At 40.5% G+C, this 12543-nt stretch overlaps 1 protein-coding gene across 4 annotated transcripts in view; it reads right to left on the bottom strand.

Annotated features, from left to right (window-relative positions):
- agap3 (ArfGAP with GTPase domain, ankyrin repeat and PH domain 3) overlaps positions 1-12543 on the bottom strand; it is a 139138-nt gene that overhangs the window by 54001 nt on the left and 72594 nt on the right. For all 4 annotated transcript variants that reach the window (XM_058069016.2, XM_078791526.1, XM_058069017.2 and 1 more), the window contains exons 4-8: positions 6964-7049; positions 4205-4346; positions 3972-4106; positions 2781-2908; positions 1213-1368 (exon numbers count right to left, since the gene is read on the bottom strand). In XM_058069016.2, coding sequence (XP_057924999.1) covers positions 1213-1368; positions 2781-2908; positions 3972-4106; positions 4205-4346; positions 6964-7049 — 647 coding nt within the window. The remainder of the gene's footprint in view (positions 1-1212; positions 1369-2780; positions 2909-3971; positions 4107-4204; positions 4347-6963; positions 7050-12543) is intronic.

The raw sequence follows: 12543 nt of genomic DNA, 5'->3' as shown, positions 1-12543 counted from the left end.
TTGTCAACCGAGCTCATCATAAGACTATTTATATAATACGTTGACATGGAATTGTTTTTACTGACTTTTACATGACTGAACATTAATTTGCTGGTGGGACTAATCATGGCACTATAACTTTTTGTTCATTTTCAGGCACAAACAGGTAGAAAAAGGTATACTTCTCTGCCAATGCCAAAACTTTATACCCTTACGAGTGCAATTTTTGAAAACTTTTTTTTTGTCCTGACAGTGTGAGCTCTGCCTCATGAAGCTCAGAAGAATTATACATGAAATTCAATATTGACTGAATTTTAATTTCAATGTCATTTAAGAAAATGGTAACCTAATACAAGTTAAACACAGGAAGTGAACAAACTATCAATAATTGCTGCCACATGGAGAAGTGGTAGGATTAATTAAGATCTGCTTCATCCTAATCATTTTCACATATGTTGACTTGTGCAAATGTGCTTCAATATAACTGCATGTCAAGGATAAAGCATCCCTTTTACCATATAAGGCACATTTTTCAGCTTAAAGAGGCAGATTTAAGACAAGGTGAGACAACGAGGAGAAGAAGGGCGCAGGAGGGAGAAAGAGGAGGAAGGAGTGCAGCCAGAAGGCGATGACAATTAAAAAAGACAAGTTAAGGAATTGTAGAGCAGTTAGTGCACGCCACAGGTTGCCAGTTAAAGCAAAGGGCAACATGACACGGACGGGAGGGGGTGGGGGTTGGGGAGTGCAAGAGTGGGCAGACGGTGCCGAGGATGGAGGTCAGGGGCGGGGGTTATTCTAATCAGAGCGTATGTTGATGCTCTGGCTTATTTATCTGTACGTGATACAGTATGGGGGGTGGGTCCAGTTGAAACAAGAGGGGGAGTGGAGGTGAAAGATTTGGACAGCGCAGGGGGGGCCTTCGTCGTCAGGGGTTCCGTGAGAAACCTCATCCACTCACTACATCCAATTAGAGAAAAAAAAAGGACAAGAAAAATTTCCACAGTGTTAATCTTCGTTATTTGCTTTCTTAAGGGATCTAAAATAATGATTTCTCCGTTGCCCATTGTGCTGTGCGAGCCTGCCTATAGGAAACAGGAAAGGTGGCTCGGGTGCATTTTTTTTGTAAATTACCCCAGCTCCCTCTCTTTGTCTCCCTCCGGTGGACAAAAGTGTGCCAAGCCCTCCTCAGTAGTGCGAGTGGGTGTTGCTTTGCATCAGCTGTCGCATACTTACTGTGAAAATGTTGGAGCGGCGCTTGGACTGCTTTCGAATGGGCGTGGGTGTGTTGGAGGCAGCGATGGTCTCGATGCGCATCTCCCGCTGGCTTATGCTGGGGGTGGACGGGACGGAGGAGGAGTAGTCGCTGAATGCGCACCCACCGTTGGCCGCCTTATGGAGGAAGGAGAGGGGGAGGAGAAAGATGATGATGAGGAGGAGGAGGTGGGAGGTAAAAAGGGCATCATCAGATGAAAAAGGAGAAGAGGATGTGAGGAAGACAGTAGGTCAATTTAAGTACAATTTTAGCTGTGATTATACAACAACACCATGGATCTCTTCAGATCCAGTCCCAATTTGTTTGGATTTGGAAAAGAACATTCCCAAAAGTAGCAATGGAAATGGAAATCTGTTCCAGTGTCAAACTGTGACCACCCTAAGCATAATTTTTATGTACTGGTGATGTTTTAAGTAACATTCTTAATTTTCATATAAGTGTAAAAATAAGTTAACCACCGTTAACTGTAAAATGTTACAAAAGCAAAATGGCTGCATCAGTAATTCGGCATTCATTCAAGGGGATCTATTATGCTCATTTTCGGCCCTTTGTATTGAGTTGGGGACTCCTATAGAGCAACTACACATAACACGCACAGTAACCTTTCTAGATCTTCCAGAATCTGCACCTAATCCAGCTGCATTTCCTTGGATTTCCAAAATGGTCTGTTATTCCACCCACGGCCTGCCTCCAGGCATGCCCACTCTGCTGTGATTGGTCACACTCAGCTTGTACAGCTACCAGCTTCTACCCAGGCACGCCCATAGAACTTATATTTTGCTGAAACTTACCTATGTTCTATTCCTGATTACTAAAGAAGGGAAAAAGTATAAACTTTTTTTCTAATGAAAGATGAGAGTCTAACCTTTCTTTTGGTATATAGCCTTAGGACACAATATTTTGTGAGTCAAAATCTTCAAAAATGTCTGGGATTGAATGAGTTAATATTCAGTTTATATGCATATGAGATGGAGACTTTAAGTTAATTTGAAGTAATGCACCCTGAGTAGACTTCAAAATTCACAATTAAAGTTGATGAGTCCATCTGATAGTGTTGTGTTCTCTGACCGGAACCCCAAAGTAGCCAATAATTCCATACACACACCCCTAATTCAGTGTTGGCTGCATTTATACAGAACAGTGATGTGGCATAAATGCAGGAAAAATGCAGGCTTTAACAGGAAGTGTCGTGGTTTTTCAAAAACAAACTAATGAATAAATCATTACAAAGTCTCTCGTAAGGGTGACTTATATTGCAGATGAGCTTCACATACGTACATACATAAAGTGTAAAAAGAATATAAAAAAAACACTTTCTCCAATTTCCACCTTAACACCAAAATGGTGATATTTTACTGCTTTGAATGTGAACCCTTCTTCCCGTGGGCCAATAAAAAACAAGCAAGTGCCACAAAGTGGCAATGTGGACACCCACTGATATTGTATTCCTATATTCCCATAACACTTCCGTCAAAATCCATATTGTACTACATGAGACGACACGCATGTTGTGGTAGAAGGATTCTACCTGGTTGATGTGAACAGAAGGGATGGATGCAGCCGGAACGGACGAGTGGCTGGGCGAGTTAGGCAGAGATTTGCACGGGCCAATGGAGAGCTGCTGCTTTTTCCTCATGGCCACAACCTTCTGGGCCACTGGAGGACAAGAAGAGAATATTTTCATTATTATTACATGGTGAGCACCCAAGACACTTGAATACCTGGACACACTACACTAACAGGAAGTGGAAATAGAAGCAAATATTGCCTTTGGAGCTAAACTAGCTTCCATGTGTCTAGGTAGGATAGTGTGTCTGTGAGAATTTTTGTCCATTTGTGACAGCAATGTCACAAATTAACTTTGCCACGATCCACAATCAAATAAAATCAGTTATGCAATGTGTGACAATTAAATTACAAAATTTTTTTCCACGCTAGTGACTATTTATAATGGCTTGGTTTGATTACTTCTCTGACGTTTATCTTATTACTTTATCTGCGTACACCATCTTGGGAGTGTTTAAATATTATATGGCAATATAGCGCCATCTGAATCTCATCTAAAACGCTTATATAAGAGTTGAAATTGCTCAGTGAGTTAACTTCATTCACTCCAAGGTGGCCTTCACATCACCAGAAGAAGAAAAAGAAACACAACAAATTTTCATTCACCGCCATGTTAAAAATGCGACAGCTCCTTATTTAATCAAGGGAGCGGCGGACGCTCCGGGGAGATCCAAAGTGGTGCCGACAGGCAGGACCAGTATGCTGGGGTCGGAGTGACTTCAGCTCCTTTAATCAGCTCCGACTGGGCTTCGGGAAGCAATTAAACGCAAGTAAGAAAAAGACAAGGAGCCTGTCGACCACATGAAAAGCCAAGGGTGTGTTTGATATTGTGAGGAGCTTTCAATAAATGATGACTTCATTATGGATTCAGGGCAGAAGCTGCTGACATTTGATGTTTTTTTATAAGATATTTTGCAGTGTGGTGTACAACTTGATGTGCATTACCAAAACAACTATCAATATTGTTTAAAAAACTTCAACCTCAAAAGCTACTGGGGGCTTTCACCTTATAGAAGGTGAGAGTTTTAGAACGCCACAGCCAGAGCCCAGACTGAAATCCACTTCAACATTTGTGGGGATGACGACAACACACACGCCGTATGCTAACCATCATGGTTATCATGGTCAAGTACAACAATGGCATTCCTCTTACCGTCCTGAAAGACTCTTTCCACGTTGAGACCGTAGGTGGAGCAGGTCTCATAGTACGTGCTGCGTTTTAGGTCATTGGACAACTTTCTGGCCCGCGAGTCATCGATCACTCTGGGGTTGGCGGCGCTGATTGCATCTAGGAGAAAACAAAATTTAAAAAAAGGTAAGGACAAATGAGTGCATTGTTAATATTTCTTTGAGTGGAGCATGTTTTAGTGCCTACACACAACACACCTTGTGTCCCGACAAGGACCATGGGCACCTCGGCTGTGTTTCTGTAGCTGGACAGACGCAGGAAGTAGTTGTAGACTGTCTGGAAGCTGATTTCGTCCTCCAGGCTGAATACGAAGACCACCGCATCCACCCAGGCTGCAAACTGAGGGTAGAGATGCCAATGATGAACACTGAAGCAACATTTGCTTTTTTGTTGTTTTTGATTGTGTAGATGTTCCTAATATTGTGGCAATATTGTGGAACAGACAGCATGGCATCTTTGGACTGCATGCTTCAGTTATAACCACAAGAGGGCAGTGTGGCACCATTTGTGAAAGAGGAAGCAACTCAGCAGTCAGCAGAATGTTTTATATGCATGTGTAAATATATATATATATACATATATATATATATATATATAAAGAGAAAGAGAGAGAGAGAGCGAGAGAGCGAGAGAGAGAGAGAGAGGAGAGAGGGGTAGCCTGTGAATATTGTCATTCATCCAGCTGATAGTTTATTGTCATTTGCTTATTGTAATTTGCTTAATTGGCCGTGACGCATGCGCATTCGGTGTTCCACCATGCTTAGGAGGACTAACAATTACACTTCCAAGTAAAAGGTTACAAAATAAAACATTCCACACAAACAGATCATTTTAACGGGTAGCACGGAATCGATTTGTGTCGGTCAAAACTAATTATGGGCGGGCAGCCACAAATAAATGATCGCATGAGAAACACTGAATCGTGAGCATGAACTGATGAAGCCGGCTTGAATGATAGGCGAAACATCTTCTGAGACACCATCAACAGTTCAGTTGCAATCAACTCAATACTCAATACTGCTATTAGCAACATCCAACGTCCTTTTTTGATGGAACATAGCGAAATGAAAACAGCCCCATCGCCATCAAGTGTTACGAGGTGATCTGAACTGTATCATAAGGTACTAACTATTTTGAAGGGGCAAAATTTTGAAATACAAATGAGCATGATGCAGTCCAACTTGCTATGTGAATATGTTGTATGAATATGAAAGTCAAAATTATTGTTACCACCTTGGCGAATGAAATACATCATGCAAGGTGAGAACCGTTCTGTGCGTGCGCGAGACGTACCTCACGTCCGCCTCTTGCTAATTTTACGAGAGCGCTTTTGAGACGTCACATGCTTTGGTGGTAGTTAAAATGTATTAACATTAATGTCAATAACTATATTTCATATATGTAATATATCGGAGTGTTAATTTATTACTGCATCTTGTTAAAAGACTTGGTTAGCATGTTTCTATCGTCGTTATTCACCCAGACTGAGTTACGTGTAAAAACAAAAACAGAAAAAAAAACGTAGCGCATGCGCATATGCGCTTCCTGCAGTCGTAGACGTCACATCCGGTTGCGTACAACATACACAAATAAATACAAGACGACAACACATCAAATGCAGTGATAGCTGAGTGTAAACAACCGTAAACAGAATACAATGATGGATTAATCTAGAGGATTTTTTTTCTAAACAGAGAAATACCATCCATCCAAACATATTTGCAACATGGATATAAGAAAAACCAAAAAATTGTTGATTGTTGTCATTTCCCAAATCTTAATGTATTTTGGGAGTTGAGGGTAGGTGGGTTGGGGTATATTGGAGCATATATAACGGCTAAAATAGATGAAGTAGATTTCACATGTGAAATATATAAAACAATTCTAAATGCATATAACTGATGAATGAAAGGTAAAAATGATTAAATACAGTGACTTTTAACTTGATTGAATATGTGATTGTTGACAAAGACATGATTTGGCAGCGAGATCAACACGGACACCACCTATGTGTTTTGTCATGAGTTATGCAAATTTCCCCACTGAGGGACGAATAAAGGCATATCATTCATTTTTCTATCCAATAGTGTGTCTCACCTTCTTTATCAAATTATGCCACTTGTAACCTCATTTGGCTCCATTTGTTGTTCTTTTACAGCCGTGAGTGTTTCAAGCAGAGATGTGAAACACTACTGAAGTCAAGAAATAACTCTTGGCAAAACAGGAAGGTGATGTTCATGTTGATTTCGCCTTTGGCAACAATAGTGTCTAATGTTAATGTATGTTTCATCATTTACATATGTATATATTTACATCCATTTCTCTGATACAGTTGTTGTCAAAAATGAAAGTACAATGCCAATTTTTCAACCAACTCACAACACATATATTTTTGCTGCATTCTTCCTGTTGCTGTTATCACCTGGGCAGATGCAATATATCATGCACGAAATGAAATGTGCCGCATTCGCGTGTATATTTACCACCCGCCGGTATAATAAAGTAGGTCGCTGCACATTAGTGTGTGTGTGCAACATTGCAAAAAGGCTGCAGAAATGCAAATGCATCAATAAATATGAAATATCAAATGGAAAATGCTTTGGTGCATCTTAACAGATTAAAAATAGATCATTTCGGATTAAAAGAGGTTGAGAGTTTCTTTGTCTCAGCATGAAGTGGAATTACAGAGAAGACCTTCCTTAATTAGATCTTTCTGCGGGAAAATCTGAATATCAAAGCTTGTGATCGATCATGTGTTTCCATTATTTTCTATTTCTCACACTAATAAAAAAAAACGGTCAGCTGCCATCTTGTGTTTGGCTGTAAATATGTCTTAAATAGGTCTGTTCACTGAGCCGACCTGACCTTTCATTGCACGTCGGAGGGAAAAAGAACAAAAAAGAACAGCAAGGGGTAATGGTGTGTATCTTACTACACTCTGTAGGCATCAACTCACCTGTAACTCTGGAGGCCCTCCTTCATCTCTGATTAGCAGAAGGTAGCTTTGTCCGTCCACCACAATTTCTTTCTTGAAGCGCCCACCTGAGGAGAAGACACTTTTATTCAGCATGTTATACTCTAAAAAGGCTTAATCACTCAACTACGACACAACCACAATGTTTCTCTATTGTATGCTACAGTAGCATGAAAAACAATTAATATCCAACTCATATTAAATCTATTGAAGTGTTAATGTTTGGTAATTATTCAAAATTAAAGGCAGCACAAAATAAATGTATTTTTTTTAGCATGTAAAACAAATTTAGTTTTAAGAAAATGAAAGATTCTTAAGCAAGAAATGAAATCCCATGGTACTGATTAACCTAATAAATATCATTATATGTTAACCATTGATTTCAGAGAACAAACAATACAGATGTTTTGTAATTGTTTCATTTTGTATTGTAGTTTGTTATTTAAAGTTAACCTTCAACTTGAGTCAATAAAGTCAAATTAAATTAAATTAAATACAGTAAAATAACACAAAATTGCACAGGTTGACTTCAAAAATATGAATTATGACACAAACTGTTTTATATTTTATAGTGTATACAGGAAGTTGCTCACAGACAGACAGCCCCTGGAGATGAAAACATTATCGCCTTAGCGGAGGCAAAGATCATTAAAGTGAGCCTCCACACTTCATTTCAGAAAACCTGCTTGGAGTATCATTTTCTAGACACTAGTGGGGGTGCAGCAAGGTAGCAAAATGGCAACACATCTCCTTCCCTGAGTCCTTAAAAATTAATGTGTGTGTGTGTGTGTGTGTGCATGTGTGTGAGAGAGAGAGATACAGTAACTCAATATCGCAACGCAGCATGACCTCATAAAAAAGTTTGGGGCTACAAGTTGAAGTGAAGCTCCTCCCAAGTGCCGTCACAACAGAAAGCCGGGTCTCTCTGGAGCCAATTACGTGGGCAAGGAATTGCAATTTAGCGTGTCTAATGCACAGCTGCTGTGAGAGGCGCTGAAGCGACAAAGTCACCGCAATGGCACACAAGTTCCCTGACATCCACGCTCATCAGCCCGTGACGCTTCAGCACCTGAGCTACACTCTGCTCACCGAGACAGCGAGACATTGACGCACTGCAACAACCTAATATCCCAAATTCTGCCCATGGTTCCACTCTGGTCCTGCAGGTGGCAGTAATGGACTTTTTAAACTGCTACATACAATTAGCTTAGTAGTTGCATTGTAGTATTGGAGTAGTACTTTTCCAAGAAACTATCTATCCATCATTTTCTATGCCCTCTATCCTCACTAGGATTGCCGGTATGCTGGAGCCTATCCCAGCTGTCTTCGGGCAAGAGGCGGGGTACACCCTGGACTGTTCACCAGCCAATCACATGGCACATATAGACAAACAAACATTCACACTCACATTCATACCACATTCATATGGACAATTTGGATTCGCCAATTAACCTAGCATGTTTTTGGAATGTGGGAGGAAACCGGAGTACCCGGAAAAACCCACGCATGCACGGAGAGAACATGCAAACTCCACATGCGGAGATTCGAACCCAGGTCTGCCCGATATCTTGACTGTGTGGCCCAAGTTCTAACCACCGTCCCAAAAAAAACCAACTTATTTTATAAGTTATTCAAGAGCTTACAGCTTGGGGGTTATAATGCCCCCTTTGGGTCTGGAATTGGAATACACTTGACAGGCAGTCAATGCTTTTTTAGGTAATATTGTATTGTATATCTCGAGTCATTCAAAATATGACTCCAAGCACGAATAAACATATGGTTAGGCACTGTCTTTAGTTTCCAACATGCAGAATTCTCTCATATTGGATCTCATTAGATTGTGCTGAAGTGGACGCCTGAGGTCAGCGTCTCCACTTCCTTCATTCCACGTCTCATGAAATATAAAATGCATATTATTATTCCTGACTGCAAGCTAAGCCAGGCTGGCTGCAGATAAAGACGGCACCCATGGGAGAGAACACACAAAGTCGAGCCGATCTCACATGTCATTGGAGTGGATTGCCATCCTGTGGAGATTAAAAAAGAGAATAAGTAAACCAGAGCACTGCGAGGAGGCTGACGTGCCTAAGAAGAAGGAAATGCTTGCCTTATATGAGAGTAGTTTCGCAAAATTGAATAAAGTAGTCGATTAAAAAAAAAAAAAAGGGACTCGATTAGGACATGAATCAAAAAAAGGGAGCGAGTGTATGCCGGGGTGCAGGGAGATGGGGATATTTCATAAGACGACATTACGAGACGTCTTGGTCGTAATAAAGATGATAGATGATACAACTCTGGTACAAGGAAGGGAATACTCCTTTAAGTCTTATCCTTTCACAGTTTAAACCACTGCCATGTATGCATCATTATTATCAAAAAACAGCTTCAACAAGAGTCCAGCACTGTTGTAAGATAAAACATATTACTTTCTTTTACTTTAATTTATCTGTAATATTCATTGTTAAATGGTAAATGTACAGTGCATCCGGAAAGTATTCACAGCGCTTCACTTTTTCTACATTTTGTCATGTTACAGCCTCATTCCAAACTGTATTAAATTAATCTCTTACCTCAAAATTCTACACAAAATACTCCATTATGACAATGTGAAAAAAGTTTTTTTTGACATGTTTTGAATTTATTAAAAATAGAAAACAAAAAAATCACATTTACATAAGTATTCACAGCCTTTGCCATGAAGCTCAAAATTGAGCTCAGGTGCATCTTTTTTCCACTGATCATCCTTGAGATCTTTCTACAGCTTAATTGGAGTCCACCTGCAGTAAATTCAGTTGATTGGACATGATTTGGAAATATAATAACTGTCTATATAAGGTCCCACAGTTGACTGTGCATGTCAGAGCACAAACACCAAGCATGAAGTCAAAAGAACTGTCTGTAGACCTGCAAGACAGGATTGTCTTGAGGCACAAATCTGGGGAAGGATACAGAAAAAATTCTGCTGCTTTGAAGGTCCCAATGAGCACAGTGGCCTCCATTATTCGTAAGTGGAAGACGTTTGGAACCACCAGGACTCTTCCTAGAGCTGGCCGGCCTTCTAAACTGAGCGATCGGGGAAGAAGGGCCTTAGTCAGGGAGGTGACCAAGGTCAGAGCTCCAGCGTTCCTCTGTGGAGAAAGGAGAGCATTCCAGAAGGACAACCATCTCTGCAGCAATCCACCAATCAGGCCTGTATGGTAGAGTGGCCAGACGAAAGCCACTCCTTAGTAAAAGGAACATGGCAGCCCGTCTGGAATTTGCCAAAAAGCACCTGAATGACTCTCAGACCATGAGAAACAAAATTCTCTGGTCTGATGGCTTTTGTTTGGCCACTCTACCATACAGGCCTGATTGGTGGATTGCAGCAGAGATGGTTGTCCTTCTGGAAGATCTCAAGGATGATCAGTGGAAAAAAGATGCACCTGAGCTCAATTTTGAGCTTCATGGCAAAGGCTGTGAATACTTATGTAAATGTGATTTTTTTGTTTTCTATTTTTAATAAATTCAAAACATGTCAAAAAAAACTTTTTTCACATTGTCATAATGGAGTATTTTGTGTAGAATTTTGAGGTAAGAGATTAATTTAATTCAGTTTGGAATGAGGCTGTAAAATGTAGAAAAAGTGAAGCGCTGTGAATACTTTCCGGATGCACTGTATTTTTTAAATTGTATGACAGTTTACAATGTCGATGGTGGCAACAGTTTGACCACATTTATTTCTCATTTCATTATTTCCTTTGGGAAGAAATAGTTTCAAACCTAGTTCATTGCATAATCAAGCATCTAGCGTAAACGCCTCCATTCTTTCAAAAAGGTGGACACAGTTCACCATCTTGGAAAATAAAACGTGTCCACTTGAGCCACACTCCCACCCTGATAAGTCCACTCCAGCACTGCTTAGCAAGCGTGAGATTCTCTCAGCCTGAGTGATGGTTGTGTAACAGCCACAGATCCACGCACCCAAGCAGTCGACGCCTCTTTCATAGAGCTTTTGACAAGTCTGACAAATGGACTGCGATAGAGAGTGTCTGTTGGATCTAATAGAGAATGAAAGATGGAGGATGGCATGGGAGGAATTCAATAGAAGCCAACACTGAGACTATATGGATTCATGGGTTGCATAATCACCCAGGGACGCTGTTGTCTTACAGGTTCTGTTGCGTTACAATGGAGCTCAAATTAAACAAGAAAAAAAAAAAGAGGTGGTCACCTCACGGCCAACTGAGGTTGGATGTGCTCACACGGATGCTCAGACCTTGACACAGACTCTTAATCTGACCGAGCTCAGTCTGTGCACTGTTGCCGTGGCAACACACCCCGGTGCAATGTTTTGTTTCTTTGCTTTTCCCATGCACTGTACGTATATATTAGCATTTTTTTAATCTCGAGAATAACGCTAGTGCAGTGGAATATGCTTCCTAATGAGAAATGTATTGTTGATAGAGGAAAGTGAGGTGGCATTTCGGGCACCAATAATGACAAATCACATCAGGATGTCTTTCTTGGTGCAGGAAAAAAAGCTAAGCTCAATTTAAGTGTAACAATTTGAAGTGATTAATTCTAGAATCTGCTGCATCTTTGAGGATGTTGAAGAGGGGCCATAGGGCGCCATTCTCATTATGATGTCACTGATATGCTTCAACTGTCAAGTAAACGTGGTCTTATTCAGCATCGGAGGAGCTACTATTACATTGGCAACAGTCTTTGGGAATTTATTGTAAGCATGAGTTAGAGTAGTAATGATCAGACATACAAAATTAACTTTAGTAAGCTCATTAGTGTTTAGCAGAAGCCTGAGAGCATTAATAATGCTAAACAAAATGTCTGACACCACCAAAAAAAAACATGTAAACACATGGCAGGAAATCTTGGATAATACGACACAAAATGCGGCACAACTTCGACCTGAGGGAGACACCTAAAGGGGGAAAAACAGAGAATGGAGCAATGAAATCAAGGTATTACAGGATAATACGGCTGCCTTAAGCGCTGCTCTTAAAGAACATAATGAAGTAAAAGAGAAAATCAGTGAGCAAATGAAGAACACAATTGATGAAATGGATCAGAATGCTCGAATGAACGATGCGATCTAGATGGGGCTCTAAATTAAATCCAGGTCGTATGCAAGGGCAGTCAGGAACAAAGAAGAACCAGAGGAAATGGATGCCGCTTCAACGGAGGAACAAATTGCCAACATTGTACATTCAAAAGATGTGGCTGTCGAAACAACACCACACCCAACATGATGGTTAAGTTCACCAACATGCTGACATTGCCAAGAAGGCACAACACTTGAGGAAGCAGGGAAAGATCCAAAGCACTTGGAGTGCTAACTGACATGAATTGACATCAAGTTAAATGGAGGACCTGGCGAATATATCATACAACCAAGACAATAAAAAAAGGGACACAATTCTCAAAGCAAGAAAGATGACGAAATGATTAGATTCATCATCAGCTCTGGATTTAGGAACTCATGTATCTGCATTTAATTTGCAGGAAAAGAAGACCTGCATTGGAAATATTTTGCTTTCCATTCAGAAGATGCATTCAAGACACTCT

Source organism: Doryrhamphus excisus, linkage group LG6 (genome assembly GCF_037039965.1).
Source record: "Doryrhamphus excisus strain RoL-2023G ecotype Guam linkage group LG6, RoL_Dexc_Guam_v1.1, whole genome shotgun sequence".
In the NCBI taxonomy this organism is placed as follows: domain Eukaryota; kingdom Metazoa; phylum Chordata; class Actinopteri; order Syngnathiformes; family Syngnathidae; genus Doryrhamphus; species Doryrhamphus excisus.
The sequence above is the reverse complement of the archived record's forward strand: the minus strand, read 5'-3'. Positions and strand labels throughout refer to the sequence as shown.